Here is a 16,287-nt window from a genome sequence, read left to right as displayed (position 1 = left end):
TGCTCAAATAAATTCCTACGACTCAAAGTGTAATGAAATGCAGATGTGTATGAAGATAACCATAATTTTTGAATATATTTTTAGTTGTGTTTTAATTTTCGTCGAAATATGTTATTTAGCTTCACGACCATACTACTTTAGGAACTGTGAGAATTTAATTTTTTTCATACTTAATAAATAATAAACTCAGTACTTGAATTTTAAGGCCAGTTGATATGATATCAAATTATGACTTTGAAGCCAGCGCAATCAATAAAAAATGACATTTTCTCTAATTAATGAAATTATCTAATCAATGCAGCTAATAAAAAGTGACAGTTATATCGAATGAAATCAAAAATTCATCCGGTGAAACCTACTAAAAAGCAATCATGAAAAAAAAAATGCGATGTACAAACTAGGAATATTAAAAAAAAATTGAAAGTGGGACATTAAAAGTAAGAAATTGAATACAAGACAAAATTAAGCCTAACAGTAAAAAAAGGAAAAAAAGAAAAGAAAAAGAAAGAAAGAAAGAAATCACAACAATTTTAAAAGACAACATTAAAAGTAAATTGCTGCCATATTAAAAAGTACTTATGCAACAAAATAAAATCAAAAGTAAAAATATCGGGCGAAAACAACTTAACTTTATTATTGGTAAAAGCACGTGAGTGGTTAAACAATAACAGAAAGTTTGATATTTCAACAAAAAGAAATAATTGAAGTAATTTTGAAAAATAGATAAATAGTCTTTCGGAAAGTAATTGGTGTCAATGAAAAGCTATTCTTTTGAATTTTAACGTCATGTAAAAATACTTTTCGTATGATTATATGTTCTAGGATGGAAAACTGATATTTTTACCCCCATTTCACCCCCTTTAAGGAGAATTATTAGCTTATTAATTGTACATCTAATATTTCTAAGTGGTAAGGAACATATGCGCTAAATTTCGTTTAACTCCGTCAAGAAATTTGGAATTGAATAAGGTTCAAACAAGCAAATGTTCAATTATATTTTTATATATGCAATCATTTTACTTCAGAATGAAGGAATATATTTCATTGAACAAAAGAGAAGATAAGCATAACTTTTATCAAGTTAAAAGATATTGGTCAAGAATTTATAGACTATGGTACATGTACCACTTAGAAATATTAGATGATATATGAGATTTATTAGTGGTAAAATTTCTGCACAAAAGATCCAATTTAAAATGGTGACGTTTTTAAAATTTTGGAATTTTATTGTTCTAGATGCATAGATATTTTGTTTGTATGTTTGGCGTTATCCACACGTAAAATGGGCATGTATAACGATGACTATTTGATCTTATGTCATTTAGGGTTTTGGAAATAATTAGTAGAGTTTTCTAAAAATTTGCTATGACAAATCTTAATGTATACTATCATGTATTTATATCTTTTGTTTATTATAATAACTGGGATATATGTATTTAAGTGTAATGTAAAAATTTCCTTTTAAAAATAATTGGGAAATATAAATTTAGAATATTTTATTCTTTAATTATAATCCTCCATTTGAGATGTATTAACTTTTAATTGAAAATGCTTTTATGAGGAGACATATATTTTTGATTCTTGTTTGTGATATAAAATTTAAAATGTTACAAAACACTGTTTAAGGTGATTTCATTTGCTAATGTTTAAAGGTTCGATTCACAATCATGGGTGGAGGGTTGTTGTGAGAAAAGTCATCGTTCCCCATGTCATATATATGTGTATATGATATATTAAACATTTTAAGCCCTTGATCTACAAATTTACTTAATCTTCTCATTAGATTGATTACACATATGGTTTGGGACATAAATCATTATTTTTATTCCTATAATAATGTTAGGGCACATGAAATATAAGATAGTGTTTTTGAGTGATTTTTGCATTTTAAATTACTTAATATTTAATTTCAGGTTTAAAATTAAAAATTCAGTAATTCTATGAGCTAGTCAGATTCGTCATTGTTAATAGCGAAGTTTAGTTTAGTTTAGTTATATTAACGTCCCGTTTGAAGCAACACAAGGGCTATTTTGGGACGAACCTCGTAATTTTGAACCTCGGTCAGATGACGAGGACGACACCTGAGCTGGCACCTCCCTCTCCACACCACACCAGCGGGAGGACGTTTGGTCATGACGGATTTAACGTGCAACAGACCCCCTTACACGACGGTTCTTCGGTGGAATAGGGTCTCGAACCTGAAACCCTCCGGCTCCGAGCCGAGACCTTACCACCAGGCTACCGCGGCCCTGTTAATAGCGAAGAGGTTAGCTATCAGTCCTGCATAATTCGTGGTGCGAATGCTTAACAAATTCATATTATTGCAAAAGAAGCAAGAAAAACCCGCGTATGTCTCACTGAAACCTCCATCCTTTAACTTATATATCTTATTATCATAAGCACTCGTAGAAAACTATAAAATTGAATTATTTGAATCTGATTTTTAAGATTTGATGACTTCTTATTGTCTCAAACTGTAATATAATTGCATCTAATAACTGGAAATCCCCTATTAGTTGATAAATCGACAGCGGATATCACTGTGTTAACCTCGCCTTACAACCCTTTTGAAGCAGAATGCATTTACATAATATACACTTCTAAATATTTTGAGAAAATAATTAATAGATTGTTAGAAAATAATGGTTTTTATTTAAATATATTGTTTGATACTCTTTGATTTTCCCGAAATGTATAGAAATTTTAAGATTTTATTACATGAAAGGTTCGTTAAATATGTAAAAACTGATATTATTATTTTTATATGTAAATTAATAATAGTTTTTATTGTTCTTTTATAGTCCACGAAAAATGGTCCAGCCCGATTAAGCAACTCTTGCCCAGCTTTGTATATGACATCGGGTATGTATCCTAGTTTCGTTTTATCGACTTTTATTTAACTTGTTTATTTTTTCTAAAGATTAAAGTTTGTATCATTTTTCATTCATATGCTGACGTAAATTTGGATCCTAAAGTTTTGAAAACTTTTTGGCACATTAAAAAAAGTGTGCGTGTGTGTGAGTGCGTGCGTGCGTGTGTGTTTAATGCTTGCATTACTTAGTACTCATTTTTTTTAACATTGTATTAGTAAAATTACCATAATTTCCCATCCGTTTAAGAATTCTCAAAGTTCATAAAAATCCTACTTTAAATTATTAATAAAGACCATTGAATAGATAAAATAAATGCAGCATAATTAAAATTAACTATTTTATTAAAATATTAGATGACAAAAAAGTCGAATTTGTCCTTAATTGAGAGACATACAAGAATGATTTGCATTTAAACATACATTGGGATGCTCTTTTAGGTTTTTGTTTCATTTGATATAGTTTTTAATTGAAAGAATTTTCTAAGGTTAAATATATATGCGTTATTCCTATTCTTAAACATAGTTTCAGAGCCAAAGGATGACAAATTCAATACCCAATCCCACATTATATCTATCACTGCCAAATGTCCTTATATTGATGTGAAACAGATGTACTAAAACAGCTACTCTACTCTTATGATTCTGTTATGATATTAAATGTTTGCCTTATTAAATGGAGTTCATTGTTTGAATTTAACCAATTATCATTCATTATTTTTTCTCTTTATATTTGTAGGAGATGAGACAAGTATCCATTTAGATGGAGCCTCTATCACTATGAGAAACATCCAGCATAGGAGGACATCACTATCTTCCAACTCCCATTCTCTTGATTCTACTTTCATTGAATCCTTCAATGTCAAAATCCATGTGAATGATCTGACCCCAGCACCTTCTCAAGAATTTCTGAATCTCTGTTCACCCCTCAGTGAAAGTGATTGCTCCCATTCTGGTAAACTATTATATGATGGTTCAAATATTAGCAAGAAGTCTAATATTGGAGGCACAGCATCAAAACGTCTTGCCAAAAGATCTAATAAGAAAACTCCAACTCGGAGACAAAGCTGGTCATCTTTGGGTGCTGTTGAGTCTCCAGAAGATGAAGGAAAGCAATTAATTCAAAGAAGGTATTTAGATGGATTTCTGCAGATTCAAAAACTGTCAGTCCTTTCCTTTAAAATTGACTTTATATTAATTATATCATTTTTTATTAGACAAAAGATATGAAATTTCTTTGACTATAACATAATCTAGATCAGTATTTTTGAAATTTTCTATTACAAGCCAGATCATATGTAATATTTAAAAGTAAGAAGAAATATATTCAACTATGAAGTGAATTAAATTAAAAATTATTTAATTTATATAAATTACTACATTTAACTAACATTTTGTTAAATGCTTTTTTATTTATTTATTTAATTAGTATTTTTGAGCTCTAGCTATCAGATTTTCAATACACCAGAATTCTTCCATACAACTGTATGCAAGATCGACTTATATTCAAAATATAGTTTTGTATGTCATTCAGTACTATTAATTAACTTAATTTCATTTTCATAAAACTGCGGTTAATCTTAGCATATATTTTAATCCTTTCTCTTACAGATTGGCTTTTCTTATATTAATCCATTAATGCACAACTTAATTTGTTACAGATATTACAGCTAATTTCTTTTAAATTACATGAAAATCACTAATGAAAAAATTAAAATTAAATTTAAATTAAATATTTTTTTAAACAAAAGGTATCAAGAATTCTATTGAATGTCAGTATAAAAAATGATAAAATTTTGACTTCAAAATTTGATTAGCAGAGTTATGTGCCATTTGAAAATTGTATAGGAATTTAAGAATATTGACATATTAAATAAGGCAACAAAAAAAAATCTGGAATCAGTAATGGGAGTAAAATATAACTATATTTTAAATAGGATAGTTATTACTGGGATAACGAATTGACACAAAATTTTAGTAACAGCTGTTTTTCAATTCAGAAAAGATAACCAAAAGCTTTTTTTGTAGTTTTATTTTTATTTATTTATTTGAGAAAAATATTTATAAATGATACAATTTGACAGATTTATGTTTGATAATTAATTTTGATGCACTGCCATTACATTTGACTCATTCCTTTATCTTCTGTTACAGGTGGAGTCTTAGTAGTTTAGATTCAGATACTGAAGATGCTTTCTGCAAGTCAAATTCTACTTCTAGTTTTAGGTCTAAAAACTCCAGAATGTATCATGCTTCCAGAAATTCCAATTTGTCTCAAGTGCCCCGAGAGAAGATTCGCAACTTTTCTGGTAAAATTTTTTTGCATTGCTTTAAATTTAATTTTTTTTTAATAATCTTTCAAGCATTATTTGTTTAACTAAAATCCTCTTTTTTGATTTTTGCCATTTTAATTGAATAATTTTATTTTATCTCTTTGATCTTGTTTCTTTGTAGATGGAAACTGTGAGGAATCTTTATTATCTAAGTCATCTAAACAGTCTGCAAGTGTTCCAAGTATAGGCTGCTCTGCAGCAGATGCAAAAGAAGTATGTTCTTTCATTTCTTTTTTTTTAATTTATTGCAAATATATTATAGAATCGGTAATATCTTTTAATTACAGTTTTTTATTTAAAATTCATTATTTTTTTTTCTCTCTCCCAGAATGTAGAACCCCAAAAAACGCACAGTGTTGGAAGTTTGAGTTCATCTGCAAAGAACTTTTTAGTTTCTTTTCGAAGTCACCCGCTCCAAAAATCTTTGTCAACACCAACCATTACAGTAGAAGATGGAGTGAATGATCAAGGTGCCATTTCTGTTTGTTTATTTGTTTGTTTTTAATCATATTATTTATTATATTGGGAAAAGAATTTGGCTCATTTATTTTATTTTATTTTATAGCCAAAGAAGATACAAATAACAGACAAAGGTAATTACTTTATAAATCATTTTATATATTATTTCTGTGTTGAGTTTTACAAAACTCTTCGACTAATTTTCTTACAAAAGAATTTTATTCTATCTGTGAATTATTATTTTAATTACATATTAGATAATGTAAACATTTCTTACTGCTTTTTACTCTTTAAATATTATTCATATAAAGAAACAAAATCTTTTTATCATGATATATAAACAAATATTATTTTTTTATATAAAATATGTGTCATTGTTTATGTGCAATTTTAATTTAAATCGATATAAATTAAGGAATCATAAATGCATGCAACAAATACTGTATACCTAAATTAATTTTACTGTTTTCTTATAGTCTGTGTACCGTAAAAATCTTGGTATTGCACTAAAGCATCCAAGCACTTGCACATTCTTTTTATTTTCTAATTTAAAATCCTGGCATTGTTTGGTATGTTTCTTTCTTTTTTAAAAAAAAAAATGCCCTTTTTTCCTTTTTAATATTATTTCTAGTTTATGCACAATGCACCCTTTACCTCTTCATGACTTAAGTCCACAGATGCATGAATCTTTGGATGGTGATGAAAGCACAGCTGAAACACAATCTTTGACTATTGTGAGAGAGTAAGTTTTCAGTCTTATTTAAAGTAAAAAAATTTATTTTGTGCACTTGAAGTTTGGGAATTATTTCTATTTAAAATTAATCCATTCTTCTGTTTGTTCTTCAACTAAGTGAAAAAATTCTTCTAATTATAGTGTACAGATGAATTCCGCTACTGCTGATAGTGATGAAGACAAAGTGTTTGTTAAGAGGAAGAAGAGGTCCAGCATATTTTTCAAAAAGAAACCTGTAAGTGTTTTCTTTTTAATAAACCTTCAATTGATTTAATTGTGACATTAAATTAATTGTAAAAACATTTAATTTTTGTGAAATTAAAATAATTTCTGTATTTAATAAACCAAAAATGAGATTTGTGTCCATAATGTTAAATTTTTGTACCAAAAAGCAATCATTATATAATTAGATATTATCATATCTACATTTTTAATTTATACTTAAAATAACAGGTTTTGAGTGAAACAAATTCTTCTATCTAACTTGTGGAGGGTATGTGAATGTAAAGTAGGTAATGGCCAGAAATACAAAATATAAAGTATTAAATGAAAAAAAAAAAAAAAAAAAAAAAAAAGGATATGATTAAATTTTCTTTCACTAAGTTTGTGTTGAGATGTAAGTGAAAATTATGCAGTCAGTTTCATTGTCTATTCACAAGTAGTGGAAAGACCATCCTCATCTTAAATTTATATTAAAAACAAATATTGTTGTAAGATTGATGCAGTTCCATTCATGAGATAATATTTGTATTTACTCGAATATGATTCTATACAATAAGTTTAAACTTTTATAAAGCATCTCAATGCTCATCAACAAATTCAAGTCCTACAGTGAAATTTTCTTCCATTTGATTAATCGTCTATCATGATAAATAATTGTTAGCTTTCTTCTTAAATTAAAACAAAATTATGTCAATGTTGGCTTGTGGTTTGATATTAAACCAATATTATTATAAAAAATACTTGTAGAATAGAGTGCAAAATCAAGAGTAAATCTTACAAATGTTAAATTCATTCAAGTCAATTGATGTTTTTATGGTAACCTAAACTTTTTACACTATTTATAAAAGCTTCTTTGCACAAAAGGATAGAAAGCAAAAATTAGGAAAGGGTTCCAAAAAAGGATTAGTATAGAGTTGGAGAAAAAAGTTGATAAATACCATCTAATCTTATTGCCAATCATCCAACATGTACCTGAGTATTAATATAGCTATGGAATTTCTTAATGAGTATTCAGTGAATTCCAAAGAATAAACCCATTTATTTCATCTGGTCATATCTTCTCGTATTGTATGTTCACAATCTAACCTTCTTAACTATCACCTCACAAGTTATATATTGCATATTTTGTATCTTAGGATATGCTTAGAATCAGCTTGCTCATATACTGAGGACTAATGTTTTGCATATCAGTAATTTTTTTGTCAGCTACTAATAAATTAATAAGTATCTTATATAAGTTTGTAATAGGGAGATTCTGAATCATTTAATTGCCTCTCTAGTCACAATATACTATGAAATTACTGGTCTGTTTATAATTTGTGTTAAATAAAAACAAAACATAATAAATATTTAGCAAACATGTCATTTTATTATTGACTAGCCACCTTTGATGACCAGCCGTTTCGCCAATCTTAATGTTCTTTAAAATTTTAATAATTAAATATATTATGCAATTCCTACTTTAATAGCTTCTTCATCAAAATATTTTAAACTTAAAATTTTGATAATCATATAATTCCCTCATAATGTTATAAAGACCTTCAGTCATAACATAATATGTATCTCTAATTTTCTGTTAGCTGCTGTAAAATTTATGCTTTAAATTCTACTGGAGCTAACAGAAAATTAGATACATATTATGTTATAACTGAAGGGAAATGATTATAATATATAACCATTTCCCTTCAGTGCAATTAAATATGCATATTATATTAATTGCTTTCAATGCTATTAATATAATAATATTTTTTACTGAAACAAAGAATTTCTTTTAATAATATGATTACTGAAAAACAGAGTCACTGTGCATTTAAACCTTATGGGCACTAAAGAATATATTTCTTAATTTATGTAATATATCAAGAATTTGTCAACAAAATTTTCTCAGATTCATCATGAGCAGATTGGTTAATTAACAATGTTTAGTTTTAAATGCATCAAACACTAAGAAAATAAACAGAATTGTTTAAAATAATCGGTCAACAACAGAACGCAATGCGCATGCGTGAATTTTCAACACCAGTTATGGTAATGCAAATATGTGAATTTTTCTATGCCAGTTGGGGTAACGTTAAGCAAATTAGAAATTTTTAATTACCTTTATTCTGTTTTATTTTAATTCAAAAGTACTTCAGAATGAATCTGAAAGATCCATTAATTACCAATGTTTAATTTTAAACGCATCAAACATTAAGAAAATAAACAGAATCATTTGAAATAAGCGGTCGAAAAATTTTAAGCCTATCCTCATTAGCGTGGGGGAAAAAATCTGAAGCCTTACTCATTTGGTGGTGGGAAAATAAAAAAATTTGGCGGGGAAGTTAGTTTTTAATTAATAATTAAAAATTCCAAAAAAGGGACCCCAGGTGCACATTTCCGACCTCCAAGGTATACATGTACCACATTTGGTAGCTGTAGGTCAAATGGTCTGACCTGTAGAGCGCTAACACATGCACGCACACACACACATTGAGCTTTATATAAGTATAGATAGATAATAAATAAAAACAGCATGCCTTTTTGGACTCAAAATTATCTTTAAAAGATTATAAAGCAATATTTCGTACTAATGCATGAAAGATAGCAATTTATTTCACTTTTCATAAAATATCAGCAATTATTATGTGATACTGTACATATAAATAAAAGTGTAACTATTTGCTTAATATACGTAACTATGCTCTGTCATAAATAATATTGGTTACTTACCACATTCAAATTTTTCCAATGTCAAGAAATGAAAATCAAAATTCTTTGAATTCTTACTAATTTAAACAAATATTTCTCCTTGCCAAAAAAAAAACATATAACTCAAATATATTGTTGACTTTTATGCATAATAAACTGGTTAAAAAACACACACACACACTTTCTTATTGTACATTTTTTAAAAATATCTATCATTATATAATATTGATTCTTAACCCTTGGAGAGGTTGTTTGAGAGCACTGAATTATAATTCTCATTGTTATATGATAATATAATATATATATTAAATTTATTTAATTTCAGGATAAGCATAAGTCAAAAGAAGGAAAGAAAATGGCTCATCAGTATTTTGCATATTCTATGTCTTCAACTCCCTGTGATGTCTGTCTTAAGCCTCTTAATAAAAAACAAGGTTTAAAGTGTGAAAGTGAGTTCTTCCTTCTGTGGTTATAATTATACTTATGGATTATCTGTATTCTGAGAATTTTTTATATAACATATATTGATTATTATTTGTATTACCATTTTATTATAAGGTATGTGTAATTTTTCCAAATCAATAATTCCTGCTAAATAATAATTATTTTTGATAAACTAGACTAGAAATTTATATCTTTTAAATCTAAAAGTTATTTAATGTTTCTTGAAAGATATTGTGTAAATATGCATTGTTCCTAATATGTTTTTAATATTTATAGTTTTTTTATTCGTAGCATTGTTAAATTCCTTCATATTATTTAAATCTCAAATTAGGGAATGCCCAACCCCCCTTTTTTTTACAACTTGTAATCAACTTTTTTTTGTATAGAAATTGACAATATTTTTAAAATTTATTTAAAAGAAAACTTTTTTAATATTTATGGGGATTTTTAATTGATTACATTCTTTTCAGATTGTTTGGTTGTTGTACATGACAGTGCTTGCAAGGATCAGGTTATAGATTGCAATAAGTTCAAGCTTCAAAGGGTAATACTTTTTTAACTGAATTCATTTCCCTTGAATTTTTAAATGTTGATTTTATTTCATTTTTTTTTTTTTTGGTAGTCTAAAATCATGGAAAGTTCTGAGTGTAATGCATTATATGTTTATGCCATGTCAAAATCCATAACATGAAGTTAAAAAATAGCTAATTATATGAATATTAAATTATTTATGTAATTTTTTTCTATCTTTCCTCTCTTAAATTTCCTTTCCATGTGAATGCAAATTATTTATTAAATATTTTAACATTTCAGGCTCAGAGCAAGTCTAATTATGTTTCCTTGACAAGTGCTTCATCAGTAAATGGAAATACAAGTAAGTTTATGTTTAACATAAACATCCTCTTCCCCGAAAACGAATAACATAATAAAAATTAAAACAAGTTTAACGTGGAACAATTATTTTAATTAAGTACTAAAATCATTATTTAAAATTAAATATTTTTCTTGAAAATTCAGGGTTTGACATTTTTTATTGGTATCTGAATAAAAAAATTTATTTAAAATGCTAACATTAACAATTGGAATACATTTACAATTTTATAAAAAAGTATCTTAAATTTTTTTTTCCCAAAAAATGTTTGATTTTTTAAAAAAATATCTTTGCAATAATTTAAATAATTTTAAAGGCATTACCATTAATCCATGTATACAATATAAAAATCCTTCTTAGAGCTGCTCTATTATAGGATATGGTTAATTAAAAATGTGTTTGAAAATTTTTTTTTTTTTACTGAATAGTTTTTTATTTAGTGAACTAAAATGAAAAAAAAAATTACTAAGCCTATTAAAATTTTAAACATAATGTAGGTGTTTTTTAATATAATTTTTTGATTTCTAGTCGATTGCATAATAAATATCCATAATTTATTACAGATTTTTTTTCATTATGGTACTTTGGGATATATGCTTCCATATTTCTTCTTTATGATTTGTGTTTATTCCTAATTTTCTCCAAATGTATTATTTATTATAATATTTATCATGTATCCAAATAATGTTTTACATTTATTTCATTTATATAACATTTGTAATAATTAACCTTCATTCTCAATATATAATCCATCTAAATGTCTCCTAAAATCTTCTAAAAAATAATTTTGTCTGTAATGAAATATGTAAAACCTAACTACCTGCTAACTTCATCATAATATTATCATTCATTATTTTACTAATTATAGTAACCTGTTAATACTCATTGACCCATGTGTTATATACCACTATGTTTGAAAGTGCTACTGTTTTATAAATATAAATTGACTTAGTTGGTTTTCTCTTCTTAATCATTTCAATTTGTTTCTGTGAAAAATTTTCAAAATTGCAGAAGCTTTAAAATATATATTTTCCATTTAAATTTTCTTAAGAATCATTGTTTTTCACCTGAAAAGTTGGAGGCTATGTAAAATTTATTTTTCCTGTTGAAAAATGTAGATATTATTGTTTAGAATGATAAAAATAAATGCAAATTTAACTAATTCCTATAACATTATGAATAAAGCTTCAACTAAATTCAAAATGGAAGAGAGAAAATTATTTAGTCCCTCTAAATCAGCAAGAATATATTGAAAATTCTAAATCTGAATTTAAACTCAAATAAATGGATGAAAAAAAAATGTCAAAATGTTTCTTTAAATATGTTGGTGATCTATCGAAATATAAACTCCAAAACAAATGTAATAATTTTGCAAAATTTCATACTTTTAGAAATTTTCTAAAATTCTTTGTCTTAAGTATTTTGACTTCGTACTGCCAGAAACTAGTTTTCATATGCATATCATTAGCCATGACATTTGTAGATGCATACACTGTCTTTACAATAGAATAAACAATGAAAAAAAATAAAAAAGACATTGAGTAATACATTGCATTGTCACTTTATGCCTCCAAACTGAAACAATACAGGAAAAAGTGTCAAAAGACCACTAATATTAAATTTCAAAAATGATATCATAAGTTTAGATTTTAAATATCATATAATTGGCAAAAGATTAGACTAAGTAAGTGCAAATTCCTGTATTGATGGAAAACACTTTTTATATTAATGTACAAAATTCACTTAAATATATTTAACCAAATTATTTTATTAAATATGCAAAATTACATGTAAATTAAACTTTCATAAATTGTTTTTTTTTTGTGTATATATATATATATAATATTTAATAATATCTTTTAATCTAATTAATTTCCCTTTTTTTTTTTTTTAATCTTAAATTAGACCATATTACTTTATCTTAAAATTTGCTTTTATTTTCTAACCCAATGCCCACTTTTTTAAATTTAATTATTTCTAACGTACCCTCTTAAAAGTTGATGTCTATTATAGTTCTCATGGTGCAATCAAAAGAATGAAAATCCCTAACATCCACAGCCTTCCTTTCTATTTCACTGCCAGTTATCTCCGTGTGTAAGTCGTGCCCTTCCATGGAAAAATAAATTGAAATTAATTCTAAAATTGTTTCCATGTTGCCTGACATCTGAAAAAAAAATTTATTTATCTTACTCGGTATATATCTTGTTTGCACCTGTACCTTGAATTTTACTTTCAATATTTAAATAAATATTAAAAGTATTGAAAGTAATAAAATAGAATTTTGAATGTGTGCATGTACTTGCAGGTGAGTACTTGCAGGAAAAGTCTTTTCTTCTGAAATTTCTTTAATGGCCAGTATCCTTTATATAGGACAGTAATTATCTCAAACTATCAGGATTCAAATATTTCTTTATAGATAGGCTAACCTTGATACTTGAGATATTTGAAAATAATTTAATTGAGTTCTGTTTTATAACCCTCTGACTGTAATACCTAAGTACTGTTCATCCATTGAATTATACTATTTTATATTTATTATCTAAAATAAAGTCGTGCATAGATGTTATAGCTCAAAGCAAAACTAATTTTTATCTGTGGGCATCTTAAATGTTATCATATTAGATAGCAGAAAAATTTGTACAGCTATGGGGTTACATTGAGTGTTAACAGGTTAATTAATCCTTTTAACTTGTCTAAATTTATTTGTGTTTGTCTCTATTTGTAATTTAGCATGCTCTTGTGGTCTTTTTTTATGTGATATTGTGTGTTTACGAATCCTTGCTTTCATGTTCCTGTGTGTTTTCAGGCCGTTTACCCCATTATCCCAATCGTTACCTTCATTTGGTGAGGCCATTATCACAAAGCATGGTTCATCTAGGTGTGTGTCATCATTTGTAAGGGTTGGTATTGGGCCCTTCAGGGCGGGTATTATTCTTAACAATTAGAGGCTGTTGGTTTATACTGTAATTTTAAAATTGAAATATCATTTATTATGGAATTTTAAATTAAAAACAACAGATTCATAAGAAAATTTCATTGATAATTTTTTCAGAATTTTTTAAAAAACAAATTTTTGAGAACCTTTCAAAATAATAATGTAAAAAATATATAGAGAGAGAATTTATAAAATTAAATTTTCTTGGTAAGACTAATTTGCTATCTTTTTCTTAATCTTAATGCATCATCATATATAAATTCTCTGTCATGGAGAGTATGACAGATATGTTTTGAATCACTTAATTTTAGACCCGTGATGCATTTTTTTTATCTTCTACTTAAATTATATCATTTCAAAAGATTTATGGGTGTTTATTCCTTCCTCTCTTTATAATGAATCTTATTTTTTCTCAATTATATGCAGTTTTTAATAAATCTACCACTGTAGTATTCATCATATTTGAATAAAAATAATTTACACTCCCTATTTTAATTCCAAAATATTCAGTTATACACTTTTAAAATTGTATTTCTTAAATTACTTTTCCACTTTATACAGTGTTTTAACCAGTAGTAAATATAGTATATAAAAATAAATATGAAATACAGCCTCTAATTGAGAATAATACTTCATATCATAATCTCACAATCTCAAGCCTTACTATCATTTCATAGTTTCATCTGCATCATCATTTTTTGTTATATTTTGCATGAGTGCATGGATGTCTTTTCAATTGAATTACTTTTTGCATGGAGAATGTATTACGTTCTGTTTTGTATGAACTTCCCCTTTCAACTATTGTTATGGTCTGTCTTGGAAACTGTCACCCTTATGGCTTAGTGATTAAGTTAATGAATGCACTCTTTCTATTTGGTGTATCTGGCTTGTTTAACATTATTCTCTGTTTTCAAATTATATTTTCTAATTTAGTTTATTTTTATTTTAAAGCAGCAAACCAAAACAAAGGTTCACTGCCAAATAGCAAATTCAACTTTACTGTATCGCATTCCAATGTAAGTTTCTTATAAATACCTTTGTTTTTTTTATGCATAGTTCTTTGCTTTTGTTAATATCTGAACTAAAATTAGTATGTTTTTCTAAACTAATTTAAATTTACTGTAAAAATTCAGTTATTTTACCTTGTGACTTTTTGACCAAATTAAAAGAAAATTATTCTCTAAAATAAATTAAAAGAATAAAAATATGTGGATTCATACAGCTCAGTGTATATAATTTTATATTTCCCACAGTTAAATTTAACATTATAAAAAAATTTCTTGAAATGTATGTATGTAAATTTGGGGCTTTTCTTTTTCTGTTTGTTTAGTTATAATACTTTTATTTGTTTAACGTACTTGTATTTTATAACATTAAATTACTTATTCATAATTTTAATTCATCTTTGTCTTTATTTCCCCCATTAATGAAGAAATGTATTCTGTAATTTACCTTTACTGGGTTACTAGAGTCTTGCAGTTAAGGCTGGTTTATAAAGATTCCTTATGTATGCAGGCTTATCTCTTGTGTGTTGGGGAGAATGGATCTAAACAAATGTCATCTTTTTCTCTTAACAGTAGTTCAAAACTGCCTTCATATAGTTTCTCAGTAGAACATCAATACAAATAAAATGAACTTAATCACTGTATTATTGTTCTTATTGTAATTAGTTTGTGTTAGTATATATTAAATGTAATAATTTCCATTTTATAATTAGTATTAATTAACTGGTAAAAAGATAATGAAATGTAAATATAAATCACATTCTTATTAAACTTAAACTAATTTTTTAAAAGAAAGGGACATAATATAGATAAATGCTAATATAGATACTTATTGCTTTTATTTCAGATCCCACCTCTTGGAGAAGCTGCTTCTAGGTCTAGTTTTGTAAATATTAAGTAAGTTTCAATGATATTTGTTAAGTAAATCACTGCTTTGTATCTTTTATTGCAATGGGGATTTGATTTTGATTTTTTTTTCCAGTAAAATGTTTAGCGAAGAGAAGGATGGAGATGGTGGCTATGAATTGCATTCAAAGTACGTTATGATTATTTCTTTTAACTGCCTTAAATCTCCCAATCATCATTTGATAACACTTATAATATTCACATATAAAAAAATTACAATGAAAATTTATCTTATATATGTTGATCCTATTACCTATTTAAAAAGTCATCAAATCTTGTAAAAAACTTTTTTTGAAATCCTTGAAAAAACTTCCTTATAAAATATGGATTAATATGCATTGAATTGTTATAAAAAAATTTTCTATGAAACAAAATGTTTGAGAAATTTTTATTTGCCTCATGTTTAAAAATAAATGTGATTGCAACCAGAAATTTAATTACAAGATTTTCTTTTTCATATCGCATGATGCTTTATTAAATTTAAATTTAAAAAAATGTTAGTTCTATATCATGAACTTTTTATAAAATGGTTAAAAATTGTAATTTCAGTTTGCATTTTTAAAATTGAATTAATTTCTTTTAAACTGTCTCTCTTTTAGTATGATGGAAATTAATTCTGCTTCTATGGAATCATTAGATGAAGGTATGTGTGACAAAGTTTATGTAACAATTATATATATATATTATTATTATTATATTAGCAATTTGCAAATATCTTTGTATATCTAGTTTGTGACAGTTTTAACTTTTTAAAAAATTTTAAAATACTCTGTAATTTTAAAAAAATAAATGCAATATTTTTTCCATCTCAAACTTAATGCTA

At 26.3% G+C, this 16,287-nt stretch overlaps 1 protein-coding gene across 6 annotated transcripts in view; it reads left to right on the top strand.

Moving 5' to 3' along the window:
• LOC129968502 (A-kinase anchor protein 13-like) overlaps positions 1-16,287 on the top strand; it is a 248,961-nt gene that overhangs the window by 215,363 nt on the left and 17,311 nt on the right. For 3 of the 6 annotated variants that reach the window (XM_056082443.1, XM_056082448.1, XM_056082449.1), the window contains 16 exons: positions 2,802-2,862; positions 3,609-3,999; positions 5,024-5,178; positions 5,324-5,415; positions 5,531-5,672; positions 5,768-5,795; positions 6,293-6,403; positions 6,536-6,629; positions 9,630-9,753; positions 10,219-10,292; positions 10,562-10,622; positions 13,426-13,497; positions 14,509-14,570; positions 15,406-15,455; positions 15,541-15,594; positions 16,064-16,107. In XM_056082443.1, coding sequence (XP_055938418.1) covers positions 2,802-2,862; positions 3,609-3,999; positions 5,024-5,178; positions 5,324-5,415; positions 5,531-5,672; positions 5,768-5,795; positions 6,293-6,403; positions 6,536-6,629; positions 9,630-9,753; positions 10,219-10,292; positions 10,562-10,622; positions 13,426-13,497; positions 14,509-14,570; positions 15,406-15,455; positions 15,541-15,594; positions 16,064-16,107 — 1,615 coding nt within the window. Of the gene's footprint in view, positions 1-2,801; positions 2,863-3,608; positions 4,000-5,023; positions 5,179-5,323; positions 5,416-5,530; positions 5,673-5,767; positions 5,796-6,292; positions 6,404-6,535; positions 6,630-9,629; positions 9,754-10,218; positions 10,293-10,561; positions 10,623-13,425; positions 13,498-14,505; positions 14,571-15,405; positions 15,456-15,540; positions 15,595-16,063; positions 16,108-16,287 lie in introns of all 6 variants that reach the window. The other 3 variants (XM_056082447.1, XM_056082446.1, XM_056082445.1) reach the window with 3 other exon arrangements.

Source organism: Argiope bruennichi, chromosome 5 (assembly GCF_947563725.1).
Source record: "Argiope bruennichi chromosome 5, qqArgBrue1.1, whole genome shotgun sequence".
NCBI classification, from domain to species: domain Eukaryota; kingdom Metazoa; phylum Arthropoda; class Arachnida; order Araneae; family Araneidae; genus Argiope; species Argiope bruennichi.
Note: the sequence above shows the minus strand (reverse complement) of the source record. Positions and strands in the feature narration are given on the sequence as shown.